Source organism: Suricata suricatta, chromosome 3 (genome assembly GCF_006229205.1).
Source record: "Suricata suricatta isolate VVHF042 chromosome 3, meerkat_22Aug2017_6uvM2_HiC, whole genome shotgun sequence".
NCBI classification, from domain to species: Eukaryota; Metazoa; Chordata; class Mammalia; order Carnivora; family Herpestidae; genus Suricata; species Suricata suricatta.
Window position 1 is genome coordinate 119,453,556 of NC_043702.1, and position 24,585 is coordinate 119,478,140.

Here is a 24,585-nt window from a genome sequence, read left to right on the forward strand (position 1 = left end):
AAGGCTTGTAATTGAAACCTTTAAGTATGTCATCCAAAGCTCCTACTGAAGCAAAAAATACATTTAAAATAATTTGATTAAAAAGAGAAAATATGATGTAAAAGATTTATTTAATAAAAATAATTTTATAATCTATCCAGAATTGGATAAAATCTACAATAGATTTTCTTCACGTCTTTGTAAAATTGCACACAGCACAACCTGCATATTGGCTCAGCATTCTAGAAATATGGCCACATACCAGGACAGGAACCTATTATTGTCTTCAGCAAGTAAAGGCTCCAGTTGTGGACCGCACACTTTGAATTAAATTCTAGGGAGATATTGCTTTGGTAACATGAACAATTTGATTGTACCACAGCCTGTTTTATTAAAAAACATTATATAAAATCCCTTGAACATCACTTTTCTACTTGTTTCTGAGTAAACAATTCTCTGTGTAGCAAAACCAAAGATAAAATACAAAATCAGAGGCTGTATTTTCATGACATAATTTCCCCTTCCCTTAGTGTTCTTTTCTTTCCCTTGATCAGAAGGGAAGGTGAATGGAAAAGTACCTATACTTATCTTCATTTACTTCTAGAATTCCTACTGACACTAAATGAATATGTCAATTTTGGAATCTTGAAACTAGTATTCGCATGGTTTACCTGTGTTATTCTAAATAAATTAGCCTAGATTTTTCTCAAGATAAGGCAACAAAGTTGGCTTTAAAAAAGTTTTCGTGACTCACATAACATATACACTAGCAACCACTCAGGAGACTAATTGCAGAATTAAGTGTATACACCACATTTTTCCAAGTACCCTGGAAATGGGATCACTAACAGTTATTATTTTAAGCAGATATTCCAAGATAATCCACCCTTAGAAACAAAGGCAGATTTAATGTACAAAATGCAGGTATCAAGTCTACCCTAGTCCCTGTCCCACTGAAATAATTAAAAAGAGTCTCAGTTTTTGAAAAGGCCTTATAACAATTCAACAAATCTAACTCCTAATGACATCGTGATCTTGGATAAGGACAAATAATATAAGAATTATAAACAGGAATGAAGATATCAAAAAAAGACTTCATTTTACTTTGGAAAGAAAAGGGACCCGGCTGGGGTAGTTGTATCCTTGGCGCATACATTACCTTCTCCTCATATAATTAATCCTCCTTCATACTGAAAACTAAAAGACAGGCAAACGTAACTTAAGTTTGCTGATTAGGTCTCTTCGTTTCGATTAACAGGCCTCAAAACTTGCCTTATTTTCTAAATACATGAGCTTCTCTGGGAAGCATATGAATAACGCAAAAGTGGACTTCCAAAGACAATCCACACAAATACAAAATTGTCAAGATGGAAACAGAGAATGTTCACACGAGTGTTTTAAAAATAACTTAAAATTGGAAATGACCTACATTCCCTGTAGTGCAGAAAACCAAACCAGAGCAAATACTGGCAGTGATAAAAACAACTTTCATCCGTAGAAACACAAATGCACACGAATAACACAGAGAGACGAAGGAAGCTGAACAGACCCAGGAGCTGCTGGAACATAGTATCCTGCAGTCCGTGGAGCCCTGCCCGCCCCCCCCTCCTGCCATGAGAAGCGACATAACCTTGGAGGCACGAGACTCCCTTCCGATAAAGTATAAATGCCACGTGTTGCCTGAGTGCTCTTGACTACCCTGTTTTCAAAATCAAGTTCGCTTTTGTATCGGAAGAAAGTGATCCTTAAATTAGCTTTCATAAATAATCCACGAGATAAACATCACCTCTGGCTACCCTAAACAGTATGGTTACTCCAGGAGCACAAGGTAGAGTCAACTGGCTGCTTTGTAGCCTTAAAAAGCACATTCATACACACACATCTGCATTCTACAAACTTAAATATATCCAGGCACAGTTGCTGTGCAGAGAGTTTTATCAGAAGCAGCTCAGCAGCAGGGTTATTACGAAGTGGTTACTTGAGAACTTGATTCTGCATCTTCTTGCTTTCGGTATTTCTTCATAATACTAATGGAACCATTGGCCAGGAAAACCACAGCGATGAGTGCAAAATAACCGGCATAGATCAGGAACTAAAAGGGACAGGGAAAGAAGTAATTTAGAATTATTGATTAGAAGAGGAGACGTTTTATTGGCTATATGTGGACACCTCCTATCATTAAAGGCATATTCAGTGTCTCTCTCAGCCTTCGGAAAACACTGTGGGCTTACATGATGTGCCCGGCATGGAGAGTGAAAGGGGAAGCACAGCACGGTGGTACTGAAGCCGGACCGCCTCGGCGCAAATCCGGACTCCATCCCTGACGAGCCGGGTGACCCTGACTGAAATACTTGGTCTCTGAGCCCAGGTTTCATATACAAAACGGAATTCACAATAGCCACCATCTCACTGGGTCGATGGGAAGACATGAGATCATACGTGTGTCTATTCGCACAATGCCAAAGCTGTTAATACTACCATTTTTATTTCTATTGCTCCTGTTAAAATGAAATCACAGTCTCTTCCCTCAAGCTGATAGTTTTAAGTGTGACCAGCAGGCCAAATGCTGAAGATAAAGAACTTCTCTTCCTCCCCAGAGGAGGGCAGTAGAGAGTCTGCTATATCCCACCTTTGGATAACTTTGTAAAAATCTTCTCTAGGCCAATATTTTAAGACTATAAAATTTATCAACATCTTCATCATCACCTTCTTAAAATAACTCATGAAGTACTTAGAAGTTGGCTTGTGTGTGCAGTAAGAGTGTCACTCTGAGCCAGGGTCTTTAAAATTTGGATACATTTTCCTATAGGAAGCCTGTCAATTAATCATGGCCGAGTTTCAGCACAGCTACAAAATTCTGTAATTCCATATTTTTAAACTCACCGTTTCTATAGCAGAATGACAAGCCCTTAGTTTCTCTCCTACCCTCCATTCCAAATCTGAGTGCCTAACCCTTGAGCAGGTTTTCACTGCTGGTAGTGATTGGGGAGGAGAAAGCAATGTGCTCCTGGCTCCGTGACACCCCCCACTCCCCATCCACCTTTCTGAGGCACCGTAATCCAGGGAGAGGTGTGCGAGCCATGAGTTCACAACCTGAGCTGAAGTCGGGATGCTTAACCGACTGAGCCACCCAGGTACCTTGATCTGGGTTTATTCTGACTGTGCTGCTTTCTATGTGCCTCTGGGTAAGTTATCTGACATAAGCTTCAGTTCCCTCAACTATAAAACGGGGACAGTGACACCTACAACAGTCTTAAGAATTAAACAGGCTCATAAACCCAAGATTCTTAGCACTGTCCCAGTACCCAGGTTAAAATAAATGAGAGCTGAGCCGATGATGATGAAGGACTGCACGTGACCTTAAACAACATTTAACATTACTTAACCTCTCTGGGACTCATTCTGTTGATGTCCAATCCTGACTGCAACCCTGCAAATTTCTATATAGAGTCCCTGGCACACAGGAAGCACTCAGTGCACATTACAAACTGTGAATGTGACTTCTCTTTTAGATCTCTTCAGTGCCAAGTTCATTACTTACTGCTAACGTGCTGGGTCTTTGTATTATAAGAATCTAAGTGTGGAGGGAATAATGGAGAGGGAATCATTTGGGCTGGGGTAGGCACTTTTTGATTCAGTTGCCCATTCTGCCAAAGTACAGAGCAAGCCCTACCTACTAACAATGCACGAGGCATGTATGAACACGGTTGCTGAAGGAATAAAAATATCCCCACTGGCTTTGGGTGTTCGTGCAGGTGTTTTCTCGGTGGGTCATATGTTAAGAATCTTAATGCTGTTCATCAACGGCAAGTCATTATCTTGCTATCTGGGCGAGTGGCATTTGAAATCAAGAAGGAAGGAGCCTGCAGAAGGGTGAGATCTCAAACACGGGATCCAGTATTCCACGGACAGAATTTAAAACGGAGGGAAACGGGGCGCCTGGGCGGCTCAGTCAGTTAAGCGTCCGGCTTCGGCTCAGGTCATGATCTCATGGTTTGTGGGTTCAAGCCCTGCGTCGGGCTCTGTGCTAACAGCTCAGAGCCTGGTGCCTGCTTCACATTCTGTGTCTCCCTCTCTCTGACCCTCCCCTGCTCACACTGTCTCTCTATATCTCTCAAAAATAAATAAAAAACATTAAAAATAAATAAATAAGTAAGACAGAGGGAAACAATGGATGAGGAAGCTGAAAAGCTCGGCCTGGAGGGAAGACATTACTTCTCGGCTCTGCCAGGCTCTTGAGTGACACTCAGAAATGTTCTAGGTCCTCGTCAAAAAGCTGAGGGTCCCACCATCCTCCAAGGAGAAGAGAACTAGCGATGGCGGTTGACGGAAGGAGGACATAAGAGTACTTAGAAGTTGGCTTGTGTGTACTTTTTGATTCTATGTTTTACATCTGTCTGTACTGTTTGAATTGGCTTTCATAAAGCATGCTTCAGTTCGTCACTCTGACCGTCTGCCGTGATGACTATAACATGTCTTGTGTGTCGAAATAGAAGTCTTACCTGAGTGGTGATGTCTAAGCCAAGGCCGCTGCTGTCCACCACGATGAGAGTGAGCAGAGACTGCAGGCCCAGCGCGATGAAGGTGTTCACACCAAACACTAAGGCGTAGCGCTCCATGCTGAGGTTAGAAGCAATCTGAAAACTGAAAAAGAAAGAAACCCACACAAGAATGAACCGACAGGAATCCATTCCCAGGTCATTATGGCTTTTCCTTCAGTTGTGAAGAGCAGCCCCTTCTTTCTCCCGTCACTTGTTTCCCCCCTCAACCCAGTGAAAAGCATTGTGTTTGTGGCTAAATGCTGTAAATCTCATGCGAGCATCTGAACAGAGCGGGAATATGGGACCAAGGAAATAAATGAGCCTTGCCTCAACACTTGCTCAGGAGAGGAACATACGGTTTGCATTTGTTTGTGAAAAAAACAAAAAGGTTTATCCTGTCACAACTTTTCCTAATGCTTCTTTGAATCGAAACACATACGTTGCTATAGTGATGAGCAACATGTAGATGATTCTGAAGACAACGTAGGACGCGTAGCACACCCAGATGTTCGGCACGGTATCCATGACGTACACTGCGGCAGCGATCAGCAGAGAAAACAGAGACAGCATCAGCTCCCCCCAGGTTGACCAGGATATCTTTATGTAACCGACGACAAACACAGCAACAGCGCCTGCGAGGCACAAGAGAGAGAAAAGTTAACCTAGTTATTTTGCTCCACAAATGCTATTTCTATAAACTAAACATTCAGCTTGGGTTATTACATTTTAAAATCCTGTAACTTACAAATAGGGTAGCTCAGGATTACAGAGGGCCTTGAAAGGCAGGCAGAGAATTTTGAACTTGACAGGATAAAGAATATGGAGCCACAGAGAGACAATGAGAGGCTGAATGAGAGCAGGTGGCAAGGTGACAGGAGGACACAGACCCAGGGGCACTGCTAAGAAAAGGGTGCTGAGGCTGATGCAGAGGCGGAGTCAAAGAGAGCCGCTGCTTTCAGCCTGACCACACACCAGAGGCATCATCTCTCCTCCTGCCTGAGCAGCAGTGCAGAACATGGCAACAGGGCATCTCCGCTCTTTGGTAAAGCAATGATGCTGGCAATGACTGCTAAAATGTGCAGACTGCCTTCTAAGTGCCAGATGCAGTTAAACATGTTTACAAAAAGCATGGAATGCCTTCTAAAAACCTTATGAGGGGGACACCTGGGTGGCTCAGTCGGTTAAGCACCCAACTCTTGATTTCAGCTCAGGTTGTGATCTCACAGCTCATGAGTTCAAGCGCCGCATGGGGCTCTGCGCAGACACTGCAGAGCCCGCTTGGGATTGTCTCTTGCCTTCTCTCTCTCAAAATAAATAAGCAAACATTAAAAAAAAAATAGACGACAGAATGTAATGGTTGAGGACACAGGCTCTGCGTTCAAACCTTGACCTGACTACCATCTGTACCATCTTGGGCAAGTTATGGACCTGTCTGTCTGGGTTTCCTGAAATGTAACATGGGGATACTAACTGTAACTGTCTCGGGAATTTTGTGAGCACTGAGTGAATATACATAACGTCCTTAGGACAAGCATTTGATACATATTACCACTCAACGCATATCAGTTCTTGTCACAGACTTGTATGATGCCACTCAAAGTTTCACATCAAGTGACAGAAGCACCCAATAAATTCTGAGATGACGGAAACCTGAACGGGAAGACTATGTTGAAAGCCGTTACGCCAGGCTTCTCTGCAGGGTCTAAGGAACTCCAGTCTGTTAATGATGGTCATCCACAACTGGAGCACTGCTACACTTCTTCCTAAATTATAAAGTCAAAATAAAGAAAGCATTCCTTGGGGGGGGGTCACCTCCAATTTCCAAGGGGGTAGAAAATCTGATCACGGCGGACTTAACCTCCGGAGGGATGTGCCACCCCGCCCCGCTTACCCAGGAGGGTGGACACCGCCTCCACGCCGCCGTTGTAGATGGCAGCCTTGGGAGAGGCCATCATCACCTTCTCCCACAGGCCCTGTGCATAGTTGATGATCTGGAAATAGCCGCAGGTGGAGAGGGCCCACCACACCGACCAGCAGAGCAGCGGCCGCGAGGAGTAGCACCTCAGGAAGTCGTCCCACAGGGCCCTCAGTACGAGGAGCCGGTCTGGCGCGGGTTCCTTCACAGAGAACGGGGAGGGAAGCGCAAACACTATGAAGGCAACGACCGAAAGTGACTGGATAGACCCAATTTTCTACCTCACGGGCACTTGTCTTTTTCTTTGTGAAAAGCAACTGCTTATTTATTTGCATGCATATAAATGGCGTATCTAGAGGCCTGCCTCATTTTATTGTGCTTCACTGCACTACACTTTGCAAACACGTGGTGTTAAGAAATTGAAGGTTTGGGGCCACCCTGTGTGGAACAAGTTGGCCAGAGCCAGGTTTCCTCCAGTATCTGTCACTTCATGTTTCTGTGTCACATTTTGGGAATTCTCCCGCTATTCCCAACTTTCTCGTTATTATTACATGTTTTATGGTGGCCTGTGACGTTACTATTGTCGCTCTGGGGAGCGATGAAGCATTCCCACATAAGACAGCCAACTTAACCAGTACATGTCGTATGTGTTCTGACTGCCCCACTGACCAGCTAGTCCCCCTCGATTTCCCTCTTTCCTGAGACACCACAATATTGAGATGAGGCCAAGGAATAAGCCTACAAGGATCTCGAAGTGTTCAAGTGAAAGGAAAAGGTGTACGTCTGTCACTTTAAATCAAAAGCTAGAAATGGTTAAGCTCAGTGAGGAAGGCAGCCTGAAAGCTAGGCCTCTTGTGCCAAATAGGTAGCCAATTTGTGAATGCAAGTGGAAAATTCTTGAAGGAGATCAAAAGTGCTACTCCACTAAGCACGCAATTGAGAAGAAAGTGAAATGGCCTCATCGCTGACATGGAGAAAAGTCTCAGTGGCCTTGGACAGAAGATCAAACAGCCACAATGTTGCCTTACACCACAGCCTAATCCGGAGCAAGGCCCTCGTGATCTCTTCAATTCTGCGAAGGCTCAGGGAGGTGAAGAGGCCGCAGAAGAAAAGTGTGAAGCCAGCAGAGGCTGGTTCGTTCGGTTCAAGGAAAGAAGCCATCTCCACAACACACAAGTGCAAGGTGGGGCGGCGGGTGCCGGCGGAGAGGCTGCAGCCAGCAAACAGATCGCAATGTGCTAAAAGCCCAGATGGTGGTTAGCATTTTTTAGCAATAAAGACTTTTTAAAGTACATGCATTGTTTTTTTTTTTGACATAATGCTACTAAACACTTAGCAGACTACAGTATAATGTAAACATAACTTGCAGGTGCACTGGGAAATCAAAACATTCATTTGGCTTGCTTTATTGCAATATTTATTATGGTGGTCTGGAACTGGATATGCAAAATCTCTGAGGTATATATGTACATATGTATAAATATAATACGACTTTTTCTTTTAGTGCTCTACAAACATTAGCATAGCTGTAGGTCATCAACCCAGCAAAGATGCACTGTTTACAGAGTGAAGCCAGGAAGATGGTGAGAGACTGCATATTTCAGCCAAAGCGAGATGCCACCCCATCTCCCCATACACAAGGGCAAGCAACACTCAGAATAAGCAACAGTCAGTAACCCTATTAAACCACTGGTCAGTTAGACTTTGTCAATGAGAACTTCCTAGCCTTAAAACGGACTGACTCACTGTAGAGCAATGGTTAAGATAGAAATCTTAGAAAAAAAATAGATTCAATTATTAGCAGTTCTCTGCCTAGATGGGTAGTAAGGTTATTAGTGATTTCAATTTTCTTTCCCATACTTTTTATATTTTATATTACCCAATCCATGTACAGTGGGAAGTATTACCATCATAATGGAGTAATGAAGCTACTGGGTTTATCACTGAGTGAATCGAGACATTACCGAGCTATGTGCCATCCCAAGGCCATGCCACGAAGCCAACATGAAACCCCAGACACCCTGGGAGAAGTCTCGGACTCCAGCTGTAGCTAAGGTCTAATTTATGCAAGTTTGCCCTAATTCCTAAGCAACAGGAACTTACACTTTTGTGGCTAACATGGAAAGGCAAAGGGAGAGAACCCAAATGGAGCAAAGGGGAGCTCATCATGAAGTAGCATGGAGGCGCCAGGATGTGTGACAGGAGCCATGTAACAGATCAATAAAGACATCAGTGGCAGCAACACAGTTCAACCTGTCCTTGTTGGTTGGAGGCCTCATGTCATGCGTGGCAAGAGAACCTCTAGATGCAAATAGAACCTTTTAGTAGGTATAGTTAGGTGTTTGCCAGGCCAAGTCAAATATCATCGTTTTCTCAGCCCTGTTGTGCAGAGGGAGACGTGTCTGTAGCTAAAACAATGGCTAGGGTGGAAATTTTCAAGTGCATTTGCTTCTTTTATTAAGAGCTTTTGAAGGACACAGCCCCGATACTAACTCTCTAGCTACAAACAGCAAACGTATTTTCATGATGAAAAACAGACAATCATTATTTCCTCTGCTGTTGATATTCCATTATCCAAAACATAGTGAAAACGTGTGGAGTGAGCCTTAACCGATGAGGACAACATACATCTGGTTTCAAGAAACAAAACAAAATAAAATCTGTATCAACGAAGAACTGGTGTTTGAGATAGACTTTGGGAGACAGAGAAGATGTGACTAGAGAAATAAATACACATTCTAGGCAAAGGAAATAACAAAAGCACGTCAGAAGATGCCGTTGTGGTATGTTTGCAATTTAGCAATTGTAAAGTTCTCACCAAACATCAAAAGCTTCTAGGACGGGCCGCCCAAGTGGCTCAGTTGGTTAGGCATCCAACTTCGGCTCAGGTCATGATCTCACAGTCCCGGGGTCCAAGCCCGGCCTTGGGCTCTGTGCTGACAGCTCAGAGCCTGGAGCCTGCTTCAGATTCTGTGTCTGCCTCTCTCTCTCTTGCTCACCTGCTCACACTTGGTCTCCCTCTGTCTCTCAAAATAAATAAATGTTAAAAAAAATAGGAAAGAAAAAGTTTCTAGGACACTCTCCATCCTGCTGTGGCCTATTGTGAACTTAACTTTGCTACAAGAATAGTCATTCTTGCCTTGGCTTGCTAGGTTCACAGAGCCTTAGTGCTGAAACCTCAAAGTAGGGCATTAACAACCTGCTAAGAGTTGGCTTAGACACCTGTATTTTTCAGGGGAGAGGACGCCTGAAGTTCAAGGGTATTAGGCTGTAACAGTGAGGGGAGGCAGCCATGTACGGCTACACACTCTCCCCTCCATCCCAACTCAGACATATCCATTGGCAGGGGTCTGACTGGAGATATCCAGAGGGAATGGTTGGTGACCACAAAGGGAAAAGAAAGGGTCGAAAGGCAGACTATTATGTGAAATAAGTCTCTAAACAACACCTGTGGCTTTGTGCTCAGGGCCAGCCTGGAGAGACTGCTGCCCCAACACACACCTCCCGCCAGTCCCTGGACCACTGTAGTTCCATTTCTTCGGATTCTAAGAGCAATTTTGACATGAAAAGACATTGGAAAGGAAGTATTACAGAACACTGAGTAAAAAAAACCAAAAACAAATAAACAAAAAATCCCCATGAATTTACAAGACTACATGCAGATTATAATTTCATTTACTATGAACACATACATATGTATATATGAAAAAAGACATTTAGGAAGAGGGTCCCTAAACTATTAAGAAGGGTAATCTTTGGGCCAACAGTCCAGAGGATTTTGAATTTTTTTACGTAGTTTTCTCTTTTAATTAAAAAGTGAAGTATGAGTCTTTTTTATAAAATCAGTAGAAATTTTCATTTTTCCTATTAAGATGATATATCTATTAGCTATATACTGTATATATACAGTGACTCTTGAAATTAAGTAAATAAAGGCCATTTTCTCCCTAAAATGCTAGGATAATCTGAGTAGAATGAGAACCAAACGTTCCATAGTTCGGCCTCCTCACACCATCCCTATGCTCAGCTCACTTGCTTATCAAAATGGGCATCTGGTTTCCGATTTCACTCAAAACCAAAAAAATGGTTCTGATGCAATCTTAAAAAAATGAGAACAAAACTTGAGGAGTTATTTCTCTACCAAGATATAGGAGTCTGTATTATAGTGGGTTTTTGAAGTCAAAATTTGATTTAATTTCATTTGATTTATTTTATTTATTAAGAGAGAGAGAGAGAGTGAGCACAAGCAAGCATGCCAGGGTAGAGAGAAAGAGAGAGAATTCCAACCACAGGATTTGAACCCATGAACCAGGAGTTCATAACCTGAGCCGAAGTTGTACACTTAACCGACTGAGCCATCCAGGCACCTTGATCTGGGTTTATTCTGACTGTGCTGCTTTCTATGTGCCTCTGGGTAAGTTATGTGACATAAGCTTCAGTTCCCTCAACTGTAAAACGGGGACAGTGACACCTACAACATGGTCTTAAGAATTAAACGGGCTCATAAACCTAAGATTCTTAGCACTGTCTCCAGTACCCAGGTTAAAATAAATGAGAGCTGAGCAGATGCTGACAAAGTAAATGAGGCCTGCTTGGTATGCAGCAAGTGCTCAATAAATGCTCATTTCCTCTGTACTCTATCATGACTCATTCATGCAATTAACAAATACTACGTGTGCCCATACTGTGTGTTTAGCAATGTTCCAGATCCTGGGAATACTGCAGAAAAGTCCTTGTCCTCCTTACACTGTCCCCTCCTTTGGTAAGGGGGACAGGCATTAAATAGACAAGACAGCTGACGGGAGGAATGATACTATGAAGAGAATAAGCAGGGTGGGGAATGGGCTGGCATGTCTGAGCGGATACCTGAGTTGACATAAAGGAACCAACCATGAAAATGAGAATGAAGGACAGTCCTGCTTGAGAACTTCCAGACTCAAGTTCAAAAGAGGGAATCAGTGCTGTGTTTCAGGTCAGTGCCATGTGTGGAGCACAGGGGTGAGTTAAGGTCAGAGAGGTTAGCAAAGGGTCACATTGCATAAAGTCTCAGAGTCCATTGTGAGAATTTTCGAATTTCTTCGACATACCATAGGAAAATATATGGGGGCGAGGGAAGGTAATTGGGGTTCAATGCCTAAACTGTGAAGATTTAAGTCAATGCAATTAAACGACTCCTATATTATGTGTTCCTCACTATATGGGGGACTGGACAGGAAAGGAAAAGGTGTTTGTGTCATGCTTGGCAATCAGAAGAAAAAAAGTACATTCAGATCAATCAGTTAATAAACTCAGTATTCTAGGACTAAGGGAAGTTTAGTGGTCATGTGGTTTAACATTCTACATTTAAGAGTAGCCATGGTGGGGAGGTTGTAGCTCAGGTGGCTCAGTTGGTTAAGCGTCCAACTTTGGCTTAGGTCATGATCTCATGGTTTGTTATTTCCAGTCCCACATCAGTATAGATCCTTCGGATCCTCTGTTTCCCTCTCCCTCTTCCCCTCTCTCTCTCTCAAAAAAAAAAAAAAAAAAAAAAAAAGGCCTTGGTAAAGATTTAGTGGTGTGGAATCCCTACCAGATTCTAGTGACATCTTGTATAAGGTTAAGACCAGAGATGACCTGGTCATTACATCATTGGGTCATTTAATACTTGATATAACCTGTGAGGTAGACAGACAAATGAGGAAATTAAGACTCAAAGAATTAAGAAACGTGTCCAAGATTACCCTGCTGGTGAGTCCAAGAGCTGAGGCTTCAACTTCTTCTCCTCCAAAATCCATGACAGTGCGCTACGAAGAAATTATCTTACTTATGTACAAAGTAGAAACACTAATGTTGCTACTGTCAGTGTTTTTTGAAGCTCAAACACACATGTACACAAAGAATGCTTACTAACAGAGGGCTGTCTACCAATAAAGTACAGGTATATTAATGGGTGTCACTTATTAAGTATTAATTATGTGTCAGGCCCTGTGCTAAAGAAGTGGCTTGATTTACATCATTTCTAGTGAATGAGCAATTTAACATAAATCAAATCCAACTATAAGCCAAGCACAGAAAGGAACCCGTTTCCTATTTAGGAAACAAAATCACTGGCTAGGCTGCAAAGTCAGCACGCAATAGACTCATTCTGAAAAGGACTCGCAAATATGTTAAGATAACTTGCGGACACACTCCTATTTCATTTTCCCTTTCCGTAAGCTCAAAATCAAACCACCCACCTATCCACCTGCTCCGTTTTTACTCTATTTACTAGAGTTATGACTTATGGTTCAGTTATGGGCTTTGTCAACTTAAAATGGCACTATGATCCTCAACAGCCATCTTCTGACTTTCTTTCAGGCTTGTAAGAAATAGCACCGTCTGGGCTCCAAGACCTACCAAATAGCCATGACTGCCTGTTATGCGGTCAGTACCAGAGCCAAGGGTATCACGGAAGTGACCTGAGTCTAACATTTACCACGTGGTAGCCAACAGGCTTCTTCCCAGCATGCTGTCAGCCCAGGGAAAGCCTTCATGGAGCGAAGTACAGATCCAGACAGATCTCCTCTATTCTCTTTAGTTATGTTACAAAGTATATCTGCGCAATTCTGCGTAAGCCACTAATTTCTGTTCCCAATCCTTATCTCTAAAATGAGAGGCTTGATAAGATCTAAAGTCCTTTGTCACTGTGAGATGCTCTGATGGTCCTGTGCTTAGAATCACTTCTGGCTCTAAAATGTCATCATTCTTCAGCATGTCAAGTACTGACATTTTGCATATAAACAACAAATATCAAATTGGTCTGGGGCAGGGTTTTTTTAAGTGGTAGGTTACTGCTCATTAATAGGTAATCAAATCAATCTAGTGGGCAGTGATCTGCAGGAGAAAAAATAAATCGAATGGAATGTACCAGAATCAAGTGTTGTAAAACCTCTGCTTCAGTTATACGTAAAATATATACACACCTATGAATGATACTGATTCCTATGTAAAATATGTTTCTTACTAGGTTTCTTACTCTTGTTCAAAATGGTTTTAAACTTCCTGGTCTACAAAAATCTTTAGAACTATGACCAATGTTAATATTTAAGATATATATGTATACAGGTATTATATGTTTTGTATATACATAGTAATTTTAGCTAAAGCCATTTAACACATTTGAAACAATTTAAAAAGGGTCCTTATTCTTTTGTTCTACTACATGAGATCAGATGATGATACTTTTTTGTACTCCAGATGATTCTCTCTCCCTTTACTGAGTTGCCAAAATCACCTAACTGTGAACTGGCATTTCATTCCTACTTAATCCCTGGTCTTTTGACTGATGCTGCCCACAGGTGCCCTAGAAATCACAGTTTCTTCATTTTTAAAAAAATATTTATTTTTGAGAGAGCAAGCACATGAACGAGCAGGGGAGGGGCAGAGAGAGAGGGAGACACAGAATTGGAAGCAGACTCCAGGCTCTGAGCTGTCAGCACAGAGCCTGACATGGGGCTCAAACTCACAAACCATGAGATCATGACCTGAGCTAAAGTCAGATTCTTAACCGACCGAGCCACCAAGGTGCCCCACCTAGTAACCAAAGTTGCATGAGAGTGTCACCTAGGCTCAAGCTCTTTGGGATGATAACCTAAGTTTCAACTGGTAACCAAAAGTGAGGAGTGGGGGTAGGCATAAGAGAGGTAATTAGATGCCACACTGAAACAATCTGAGTGAACCCCGGGTGGGGAGGCAAAGACTTTGCTCATGCAGGCTCTCTCCTCTCCTTCAGCCTATAAGGCTCCTGGAGCTTGGCTTTAGGATGGACAGAATCCCCCACTGCAAAGTGAGAATGCTAACAGGCTTATTTCCAAACATGTCCCAGAAAAGCTGAGACTAATTCGGTATGGTTGGAATGAACCTTGCCCCTCACAGCTTACAACCTGTTGGAAAGATAAGAAGTTATAAAAAAGGGGGAGTAGCAGGGGGGAGCAATCACTCTTCCTGGCTAGCCAGAACAGATAGATGGATTATTCTGATGCCATACCTCTCTCTTCTAAGAGGCAATTTTATAGTCACACTTAATTAATATGTACTGCATCACCATCTTAGATTTTCCTCTTGTGATTATCTTCTCTGTGCGATGCATTACTACCCCACTCTGGAGAAGCGTCATTTGAAAATGAATATGGGGGGGAGGGGAGCCTGGGTGGCTTGGTAGGTTAAGGATCTGACTTCAGCTCAGGTCATGCTCTTACGGTTTTTGAGTTCAAACCCCACACCAGGCTCTGTGCTGATGGCACACAGCCTGCTTGGGATTCTGTGTCCCTCTCTCTCTCTGTCCTTCCTCCCCCCAAATAAATAACTTAAAAAAAAGAAAGAAAATGAATATCAGATATTGCTTCTAGCACAGAAGGAGAAGATAACTTCCTAACCCTATATACTTTGAGCTTCAATTCAGAAACTGGAAGCAGATGTTCATCATTTGTTGGAATTATTTCATCTATTCACTCAGCAAAAATTTCGGAGTGCTTTTCTTCATATACTCAGTCCCTGGGATAGAAAGATCAAGAAGAGGCAGCTCCTACTGTGGCTTCTTTTTAAAAAAAAATTTTTTTTTAATGTTTATTTATGAGAGAAAGAGAGAGAGAGAGAGAGAGAGACAGAGAGACAGAGAGAGAGAGAGAGATGGATGGAGATAGAATCAGAAGCAGGCTCCAGACTCTGAGCTGTCAGCACAGAGCCTGATGCGGGGTTCAAGCTCACAAACCATGAGATCATGACCAGAGCCCAAGTCCAACACCTAACTGACTGAGCCCCCCAGGGACCCCTGCTGTGACTTTTTAAGACCCCTCTAACATAAGCAGTAGGATGTGATGCTGGTCTGGCTTTGGAGGTTAATCACCCCAGGACAGAATGGTCTAGTGAGAGAGGTTTTCCTGTCTGTTTTGTCACCACTGCTCTAGCAACCAGAGCAGCAGCCACATGTTTAAGTTTAAGGCCACACTCACCGGCTCCTCCGTATTTAGAGGGATTGTTGACTCCATGTCCTCCCAGCCAGGAAGGTGGTTCGAGGCAGGGGTGTTGGTTACAAGGCTGCCATTCTGTGCCTTGATGCCATTCGTTCTCGGGTAAGTGGAAGGAACGTGGTGAAAGAAGAGGCTCTTCTGGGGCATGGGCAGGAACCAGGCCACGGCAAAAGCCACCGAAACACAGGTAAGAGAGATGGCATTCAGGCTGAACAGGGACCAGCCTGCCACGGAGATGAGGATTTGCCCAAGGATGGAGCCCACGGTAAAGCCCACCAAGGTGGCACTGCGACAGTAACTCGTGACCTTCTGGTACATGTCCAGGTCTACCACACTGTAGATGTAAGAGTAATACGCAATTTCAGTGGCTGTAGCGATACCGTAGAAGAATTCCAAGAACTGAATGGCCAGCAGTCCCTGGGCATAGAGCAGCATGAACCATGTGACAATCAGGCTGAGTCCCTGGAGCAGAATAACGGGTTTGTACCGGAGGTAGTCTGTGGCAAGGAACACGGGAAACAGCAGCACCAGGTATGAGTAAGTCCATATTGGATAAATTTTATTGAAGACCTGACAGAAAGAGAAAGTTCATGAGCGATATCAATGGACCTGGCATATGTGTAACAATGTATTCTTCTAAAACAGCCTACCAATACTTCTAAAATATCCTTATTAACTGAAGAAATCTCAACAATTCTGATAGTTGTTTGGAATATAATTCCCCATATTCACACCATCATCTTTTTCTTGGAGCACCTGGGTGGTTCAGTCAGTTGAACGTCCGACTTCGGCTCAGGTCATGATCTCGCAGTTCGTGAGTCCGAACCCCGCGTCTGGCTCTGTGCTGACAGCTCGGAGCCGGGAGCCTGCTTTGGATTCTGTGTCTCCCTCTCTCTGCCCTTCCCCTGCTGACGCTCTGTCTCTCTCAAAAATAAATAAATAAACATTAAAAAAAATAAGTTTATTTCTTTTGAGAGAGAGAGAGAGAGAGAGAGAGAGAATGTACGTGTGCACACATGAGTGCAAGGAGGAGACGGGCAGAGAGAGAGAATCCCAAGCAGGCTCCACATTGTCAGTGCAGAGCCTGAAGCAGGGCTCAAACTCGAGAACTGTGAGATCATGACCTGAGCTGAAACCAAGGGTTGGATGCTTAATGGAGGGAGCCACGCAGGAACTCCACCCATCATCTTTTTCTTAAAATCCTCCCATTCATCGAGGCCTAGTTCAAAGCCTTCCTCATCCTGAAAGACTTCGCTGGAGCAAATAATATCGGTATTGCAACATTGAGAGCTCCCTTGATCCTGCTTCGTTCTGTGTCAGTCTCCCCAGTAACCTCATAGCACTGGTTCCTAACCGTGGTTGTACATCTCCCATGGAGCTTTGAAAAATGTGGATGTCCAGCCAAAGGCAAGTCTTTACAACCTCCCAAGAGATTTTATCTGAGCCAGAGCTGAGGACCACTGCCTTACTGGGTAGATTCTTCAAGGGTTGACCTGACATTGACCTGCACAGCCTTACAGTTAGCATGTTGTGTGGATACTTGGCTCAGTAACTGCTTTGGACACAGATAAATGTTTCGGACTCATCATCAACTCTTACTTCTAGCCACAGAATAGGGAGCCTTGATCCTAATGTTTGATTAGGTTTCTCTGATTTTAAGTTTTATTTCTTTGGAGGTACAGGTCAAGAGGATATGTCTGTCCTACAGTCTGGACAGAAGAATTATGTGTGGATGACAGGACTATAGGCAAATTTGATGTCCTTCTTTTTGCTTGTCTGAAATATGAAAAAAGAAATAGAAGCTTTGTTTTCTTTTTAATGTATTTTTAAAATTGGTATAAAGTAGAAATATCTTTACAGTAAGTGCTCTACCATAAAGACCCCACTGGAATTTCACTCCCATCATTTGCTGGCAAGGTTTTTTTTGTTTGTTTGAGTTCCCTTTAGCCTTAGTTTCCATTATCAGTAAAAGAAGGGTAAGCCTTGCACCAAGGACTGAGAGAATACATGTAAATCACTCATTCTGCTTTACTGGAGGCCTCAAGACTTGAGGACTGAAGCTAAAGCAGACCCTTTGGCATAACTGAGTAAGTAAATCAACTGAAAAACTGTCATCTCCACTCTTGCAACATCAATCACTGTTGGAGACTTTCCCCTCTCTTACTCCAGGGTCTAGCAAGGGCCTGGTGGGGATACAGGCAAGCCAGTTTTTTAAATGACCATTTCAAAGTCTGGATCGGTGGCCGCAATTTTTAAGTGCTTTCTGAAGGCGGTCTTTGCTCCATGGCCAAGTACTTAGCCTGGTACCCTCTAATCCCAGACTTGGACAATATAAGGCCAAAAAGGTAACTTTCTTTTTTTAACTCTCGAGTATGCTTCAGTTCACCCAAATGTAAAATGGGCTAATTGTTTCAAGGGTTTAGAGGAACAATAAAAAGTAAACTGTTATAGAATCTTTTGCCAGCGCAGAGCACAACTGTAAAAGTAAAACATGATCTGAAATTTATCCCAGACTTTATTTCTGCTTCTGACCGGCCAGATAACAAAAGTGACTTGTCGAGGCACGCCTGAGCCTTTCAGTGGGCTGAGTGTCCAGCTCTTGATTTTGGCTCAGCTCATGATCCCAGAGCCCTGCATCCGGCTCTGTGCTGAGCACGGAGCCTGCCTAAGATCCTCTCTCGCTCTCTCCCTCTGCCCCTCTCCCCTTTGTGTTCTGTCTCTCTCTTTAGAATTAAAAAAAAAAGAAAAAAAGTGATTTGTCTAACAGCTTCACCTTCATGAATATTAGCCTAATTTGTATTTGTAGGAATCATTTAGCAATCTACCCAATCAGGAAATTTCTTGCACCTGAATAGGTGTATGAAAAGAATAATCGTGAACTGTAGAAATGACTGTGATGCAAACGTTTGTAATTTTAGCAACTGAGGAACAAAGTGCACTTGGTTGACACAGCCACAGCGTGGGGCACCTCAGTAGAAAACGGAAGGGGACGGGGTAACTGGGATAAAAGCTGCAAAGAGTGAAGGCTTCCCTACAGACCTCGTGGTGCTTTTCCATGAACAACTCCCCACTCTCTTTTGCCTGTGGTTTCACCGCTGGTCTCCTACACCTTCCTAAGTGTGGAACTGCCCCTCTGACTCTACAGGTTTCCTCACCTTCACATTTTCCCCCAACACAACATCACAGCCATTAGCCATCACGCCTTTCCTTTAAAACTACTCTATGCCACTTCCTTCAATACCCCATGCTCTTGTTCCCATCACGCCCTTCGGGACTTGACTCCAGTAATACTGTCTGTACCTAGGCATGTTCTATACCTTTCAGTAACAGTTTTCCCGAATGATTAACTGCAAGGTTTTCATTATATAAATCTTATCTTTTTTATTTTGAGAGAGAGAGAGAATGAGTATCTTAAGCAAGCTCCACGCTCAGCACAGAGGCTAAAGCGAGGCTCAATCCCACAACCCTGGGATTGTGACCTGAACCAACTGAGCCACACAGGCGCCCCTCATCCTTTCAATTATCAACTTAAAGTGCTTATATTTATAAGCTGAATTCACTCCTAACACAAAAACCATGATTAAGATAATAAAGATGAGGAAAAGCAACACTGCCAAACTCCTAAGGCCAAGTAGTAACGAAATGAAAGGCAAGTGGGGTGGGGTGGGAAGGTGGGGGAAGAGATGGTTTCTCTTTTACTCATTCTAAATAAAAGACCTATTTCATCTCTAGGGAGAGAGGTGAACCCGAGTGGAATGAATGTCCCTCTCACAGTGTTATCGGCATTTTAATAGCAAAAGTCCACCCATGTGCCACACGCTATGCTAACTGCCTTACCTGACGTGACTTCATTTCATCCAAACAACCACCGCAAGCGGTAAAATGCTTTTATTATCTCTATTTTACAGCTGAGGAAATGGGGCCTGCCTGAAAGGTTAAGTAAATTATCCAAAGTTAGCACAGCTAGTGAGTAAGTGGTAGAGGAAGGATCAGGACCTTGCTCTTCTACATTCACATACTAAAAGGCCTCATTTCTTTGACTGGAAAACTGTGATCTACCATCTACTACGATCCAGGGTTCCTTCTATTGCCAGTGGCATCTTTTTCAACCTGTATCAAGGTGCTTTGATGGGGCATTCACGAAGACATAAAGATCACATGATCTCCACAGCTTAGCCACTGGGTCACCCAAAGATCTCTTCTCTTTCAGTGGTGCCAAGGACAAACTGACACCAGAAAATGTTTCTTGAATGTATACTTTTAATCTTGAAGGGAAATTCCCTACATGCAAAAATGTACACATTACAGACTCTTTTTGTCCATACCCTAGACAGTGCCTTCTTATCTCGGGTAAAATCCGTCCTGTGAGCAAAGGGAAGTGATTTTATCGTAAGGTGCCTGCCCCCTTCCTTGGATCAGAGCTTGTCTGCGCTTTCTTTTTGAGATACAGAAAGTCGAGAGAAAACAGATGTTCATCTTAAGCTCTAATTCGATTTAGACTTTATTTTAGAACCAAGTTTCAATTCAACGAGTAGCTAATAAGCTCTTATTTGCACAACACTTCAAGCTGTATGGATTAAAAATAAAATGAAATAAAGCTTCTGTTCTTCAGGAGTTCTGAATCTAATTAGGATACATATTCCTATGTCATTGATAAGAGAGATAGGAAAAATGGACCTTAAAGGAGGAGAAAGGTAGAAGCTAACACAAAGATATCAGCAGATAGGTATGGGAAGCGTATTCCAAGCAGAGATCACAACTTTGAGCACAGGCTAGTAGATGAGAGGCTGGATATACTGGATTTTGGACTAGAAGATTAATGTGGATAGCCACATGGAAGAAGACAAGGGGAAGAAAGATGTAGCAGGAGCTACGGCTGTTAAGGAGGTAAAAGCCCAATTCCATCAGACTCTGAATAGCAGACAGAATGGGTAGAATATTAAAAAAAAAAATCAAAGAAAGGTGGTGAATGTCTGTCAAATCACATGCTAAAAAAGATGAAAGAGGGGCGCCTGTGTGGCTCAGTTGGCTAAGTGCCTGACCTTGGCTCAGGTCATGATCTCACAGTCTGTGAGTTCGAACCCTGCGTCAGGTTCTGTGCTGGCAGTTCAGAGCGTGGAGCCTGTTTCAGATTCTGGGTCTCCCTCTCTCTCTGCCCCTCCCCCACTCATGCTCTGTTTCCCTCTGTCTCAAAAACAAAACAAACAAACAAAAAAGATAAAAGAATAAAAAAGTGCTGGCGACATGGCACTCTATTTTATTAGACTTTCAACGAATAGAACACGGTCCATTTTTAACCTGTTTTACTATGTAAAACTTACATAGTAGTAGTACCTAAAACAGGTTAACATTTTTTCCTGGAATCTAAGACAAAATCCTTCAAGTATGCAAAGAGAGAGAAAATCCTGTCCTTCTTTTCCTTTTTTTTTTTTTTCGACATTCTTAACCATCACTCCATTTAACATGATTGAAGATGGCCCTTCTAACGTTTTCTAGAAAGTAAATACAAACTTCAGAACATCGCTGACCATGACCTGACATTCACTTTGCCTAAAAGTCATGTAATATTTTTCATTTAGCTGCCCACTGGTGAAAGCAAGCATTAAGTCAAGAAGGAGAACTAGTGGTCTACTTATTTGTTATTAGATATTCCAAAAACACAGGGTTCCGGAGAGGGTGAACAGAGCCACACACTGTGTACCAACAACAACAACACAATCAGCCAAGGTCAAGGTACTCACAAATGGCACTCCCTAGACCACCAGATTTCTCTCCAAACTCTGCTCCCTCCTCCTCCAATGTGCAGTCACAGGAATGTGCTAGGTGTTTGTTACATAATCAGCAAACATTTAGGGGGCCTAGCACCCCTGACTCCATGCCAGTGAACATACTCTTTCACCCCAGAAGGCTGAGCAGACAGTGCACATGATGACACATGACATAACTCTCTGCCCAGGGCATATGACAAAACAGATCAGCTTTCAAATATCAACACAGAGAGCGTGTTTCTCCCCATGTGGCCCCCTATCCAGCAAGGTGAACACACTGTAGATCACATCACAGTTCACATGAAACTTTCATTACACACAGCTCAGGAAGTATCATCTCTGCTTCAGAGTCTGTGGTAGTTCTGGGTCTCCCAGAATCATTCTCTCTCATATTTACTACAGTCATTTTCTCCTTGTAAAACGATTCTGTTCACGATCTTAAAATGTTAACGATGTTAACATTCAAATAGGTAATGAATAGCTGTCACAGTCCTTTGTGGGGTGGTCCGAAAAGGCTGAGAAATACAAGATGTGAAGTTGGGTAAAAGCCGGTGATACGTGCTGGAGGTAAGACAACACGAGACGTTCAAATGAAACCCTCAATCCAGGATTCAACACCGACTTTCAATTCAAGCGTCCTTGAAAACGGACAGGCAAAGCCAATCACAAACTGGCCTGTGAGTAATTATATCCTGCTCTGACCTGTTATGCAGGGACAGTGAGTTGCTGCTCAAAAGAGGTGATTACTAACCACAGGAAGAAGAGTAAAGTTTAAATGGAAGGAGTATTTCACAGCAACTGGGGCAGGGAGGGAAGGAAGGACAAGCAAGCACAGGAAAAAAGAAACAGCCCACTCATCGTTCAGGCTTTGTAGGGCTCTAGAAAGAACATCAGACCTCAGCTTTCACGCTTGTGGTTGAAAAGCAAAACTAACATCTGTGAACCAACAATTCACCATGCAAAAAAAACCTATTATTAAATGCTAATTATGTGATACCATCTCAGTATTTCGTTTCATCCCAGGATTTGGCGGGGAGGGGGTTAGCATGTTCTTGGACAAAGTCTCACCTAAATAAAAATCAAAACAAATTAATGTGATAGATAGTCGTTTGCTTCTCTGCCCTTATCCGAGCACATCCAAAGCCTCACCTAATTAAAAGTCCAAACAAATTAAGGTGATGGATTTTTTTCGCTGTCCTGCCCGTATTTGAACACGTAGATCCTGCCAAAGGTAAACAAAGAAGGTTTGGGAAGGAGGAGGGTGCAGCTGGGAGACGGAAGATCCTTTCAGAAAGCAGGGGTTACTCAGCACCTGGTTCCCTACTTTCTTCTTTTTTAAAAATAAAGTTTATTGGTGCGCCTGCGTGGCTCAGTCGGTGGAGCGTCCGGCTTCGGCTCAGGTCATGATCTCACGGTTAGTAGGTTCGAGCCTCGCGTTGGGCTCTGGGCTGACCGCTAGCTCTGAGCCTGGAGCCTGTCTTCAGATTCTGTATCTCCCTCTCTCTGACCCTTCCCTGCACAAGCTGTCTCTCTCTCTCTCTCAAAAATAAATAAAACAGTAAAAAATAAATAAAATTAAAGCTTATTTAATAATTTTGAGAGACATCGCGCGCCACGTGAGGAGGGGAAGGGCAGAGATCGAGAATCCCACGCAGGCTCCAGTCGTCAGAGCAGAGCCCCCACACGGGGCTGATCCCACAAACTCGAGATCATGATCTCAGCCGAAATCCAGAGTCTGATGTTTAACCGACTGAACCACCCAGGCACCCCATGGTTCCCCACTTTCGGTCAACATTTACGAAACGTTGGTCCGAAGTACAACTGGTTGCTAGCACTTTCTGATCCGAATACTCCGCAGCGCCCCCTCTCTCCGCCCAGTCGGAACCGCTGGGCCAATCTGAGCAGAGCCGAGCCGCGATAGGAGCCCGCCGCCGGGAGCACACGCGTGCTCGGGCTCCCCACACCTACACAAGACCTGCCCCACGAGTTCAACAGACGCCAGGAAAACTGCATCGAGTAGTGCAGCGCCAGCACCCAGCCGCCTGCCAACTGCGGAAGGGCAGAAATCCCTGCCCAGAAGCCCTCCGGGGCTCGAGCGCCGTTCTCACTCGCTCCTTTTTTGACTCGCCTCCCGAGCGCACGCGGATGGCGGCGCCGGCCCCCAGCCCGCCCCAGCGCTCACCTCCGTCTCGGTCAGGTTCTTGTCCGGCCCCAGCAGGTAGGGGGTCAGGAAGGGCTCGGACGGCCTGAGGTTGGCGAAGAAGCCGTAGGCGCACAGCAGCGCGGTGGGCAAGAACCAGCACTCGCGGGGAACGCGGGCCGTACGCAGGAGCGCGGTGGCCGCCGCCCGTCGGGACACCGGGCCCGGCACAGCCATTCGCGCGGTGCGGAGGGCGGGGACGCGGCCCGGCGCCTAGCTGCTCCCTCTCGTCTTCCGCCCGTCGCGGTGATGCTCGAACGCTGCCCCAGCGCGGGCACCTGAAACCTCCAGCGGCGCCCTTCGTCCTTGGCGGCGGAGCCAGGTCGCTCTGGGCGAGCCGCGGCCTCCGCGGGCAGCGCTCCACTCTTCCCCTGCTGCAGACGCTTCACATGTTACCGCCCGAGCTCCACAGCGAGACCCGCCCCAGAGCGAGACCCGCCCCGGAGCCCGCCCCTCGCCGCCACCGCCCCCCCAGCCCCAGCCAATCACCGCGGGAGTCTGGAATTTGACTCTCCACCCATTGGTTGTTGGCCCAGAAGATGAGAATCGGCGCGGGCTGAGCGCGAGTCCGCTGACGTCCCTCGACCTACACGGCTGGTGCAGAAAGTCATGGAGGACTCGAAGTGGGAAAGCATGCGTGTGGAGCCAGTGCGATGCAGTCTGGCCGACAGTAATCGGCACAGGCTCGCGGGCGGCTCGGGGTTCCTCCCCGTGAACCTAACCCCCACCGAAGGGAACACGCTCTTCCACACACTCACTCTCTCCGGTTCTTAGTCACAGTCCCTCTGGGACGCGCATTTACTCAGACTCGTCCTCACAACTCGGCCAGTATTTAACCTTGCGGCGGGGTGGAGAAGGGAATGCCAAAGCCTGCCGCCCGAGCTTTCGTATTTTAAATTGCATTCATCTGCTAGAAGCCCGGGATCTAAGCACTCGGGGCGTTTACCAAGACACTGAACGGAAGAATGCGGGTAAAACATTTAGACAATGAAGGAGCAAATCACTTAATAGAAGGACCGTAATGGAGTCTAATGAAAGGGCTTTAGCTGTATCTCGTTCCTCTTTGGAAGCTGGATACAAAGAAGGCAAACATATCTGTAGCTATAGCCCGTGTTTAAAAGGCAAGTGGGAAATCCTGAGCCATGAAAACAATCAAGAAATACCGATCTCCCAATTTGACAATAAACTATTATTA

The 24,585-nt window shown here is 44.3% G+C and overlaps 1 protein-coding gene across 2 annotated transcripts; it reads right to left on the minus strand.

The window, feature by feature from the left end:
• Positions 1–91: 91 nt before the first annotated feature.
• Positions 92–23,660, minus strand: SLC19A2 (solute carrier family 19 member 2). Of its 2 annotated transcripts, XM_029934990.1 has the most exons (6): positions 23,373–23,660; positions 15,405–15,992; positions 6,412–6,637; positions 4,960–5,152; positions 4,482–4,623; positions 92–2,071 (listed from the first exon to the last, which is right to left on the minus strand). In XM_029934990.1, exons 1-6 carry the CDS (start codon positions 23,565–23,567, stop codon positions 1,943–1,945), a joined length of 1,473 nt encoding a protein of 490 aa, XP_029790850.1. In that variant the 5' UTR covers positions 23,568–23,660; the 3' UTR covers positions 92–1,942. The 2 variants fall into 2 exon arrangements, with proteins under 2 accessions (XP_029790850.1, XP_029790851.1); XM_029934991.1 differs by lacking the exon at positions 15,405–15,992.
• Between the last annotated feature and the right edge of the window lie 925 nt (positions 23,661–24,585).

Excerpts from the sequence above, each read along its gene's own strand:
- SLC19A2 (XM_029934990.1), bottom strand. The coding sequence starts at position 23,567 with ATGGCTGTGCCGGGCCCGGTGTCCCGACGGGCGGCGGCCACCGCGCTC. Across the intron at positions 15,993-23,372 it reads AGAACCTGACCGAGACGGAG|GTCTTCAATAAAATTTATCC; the intron begins GTGAGCGCTGGG and ends TCTTTCTGTCAG. Across the intron at positions 6,638-15,404 it reads CTCTAAATACGGAGGAGCCG|GAACCCGCGCCAGACCGGCT; the intron begins GTGAGTGTGGCC and ends TTCTCTGTGAAG.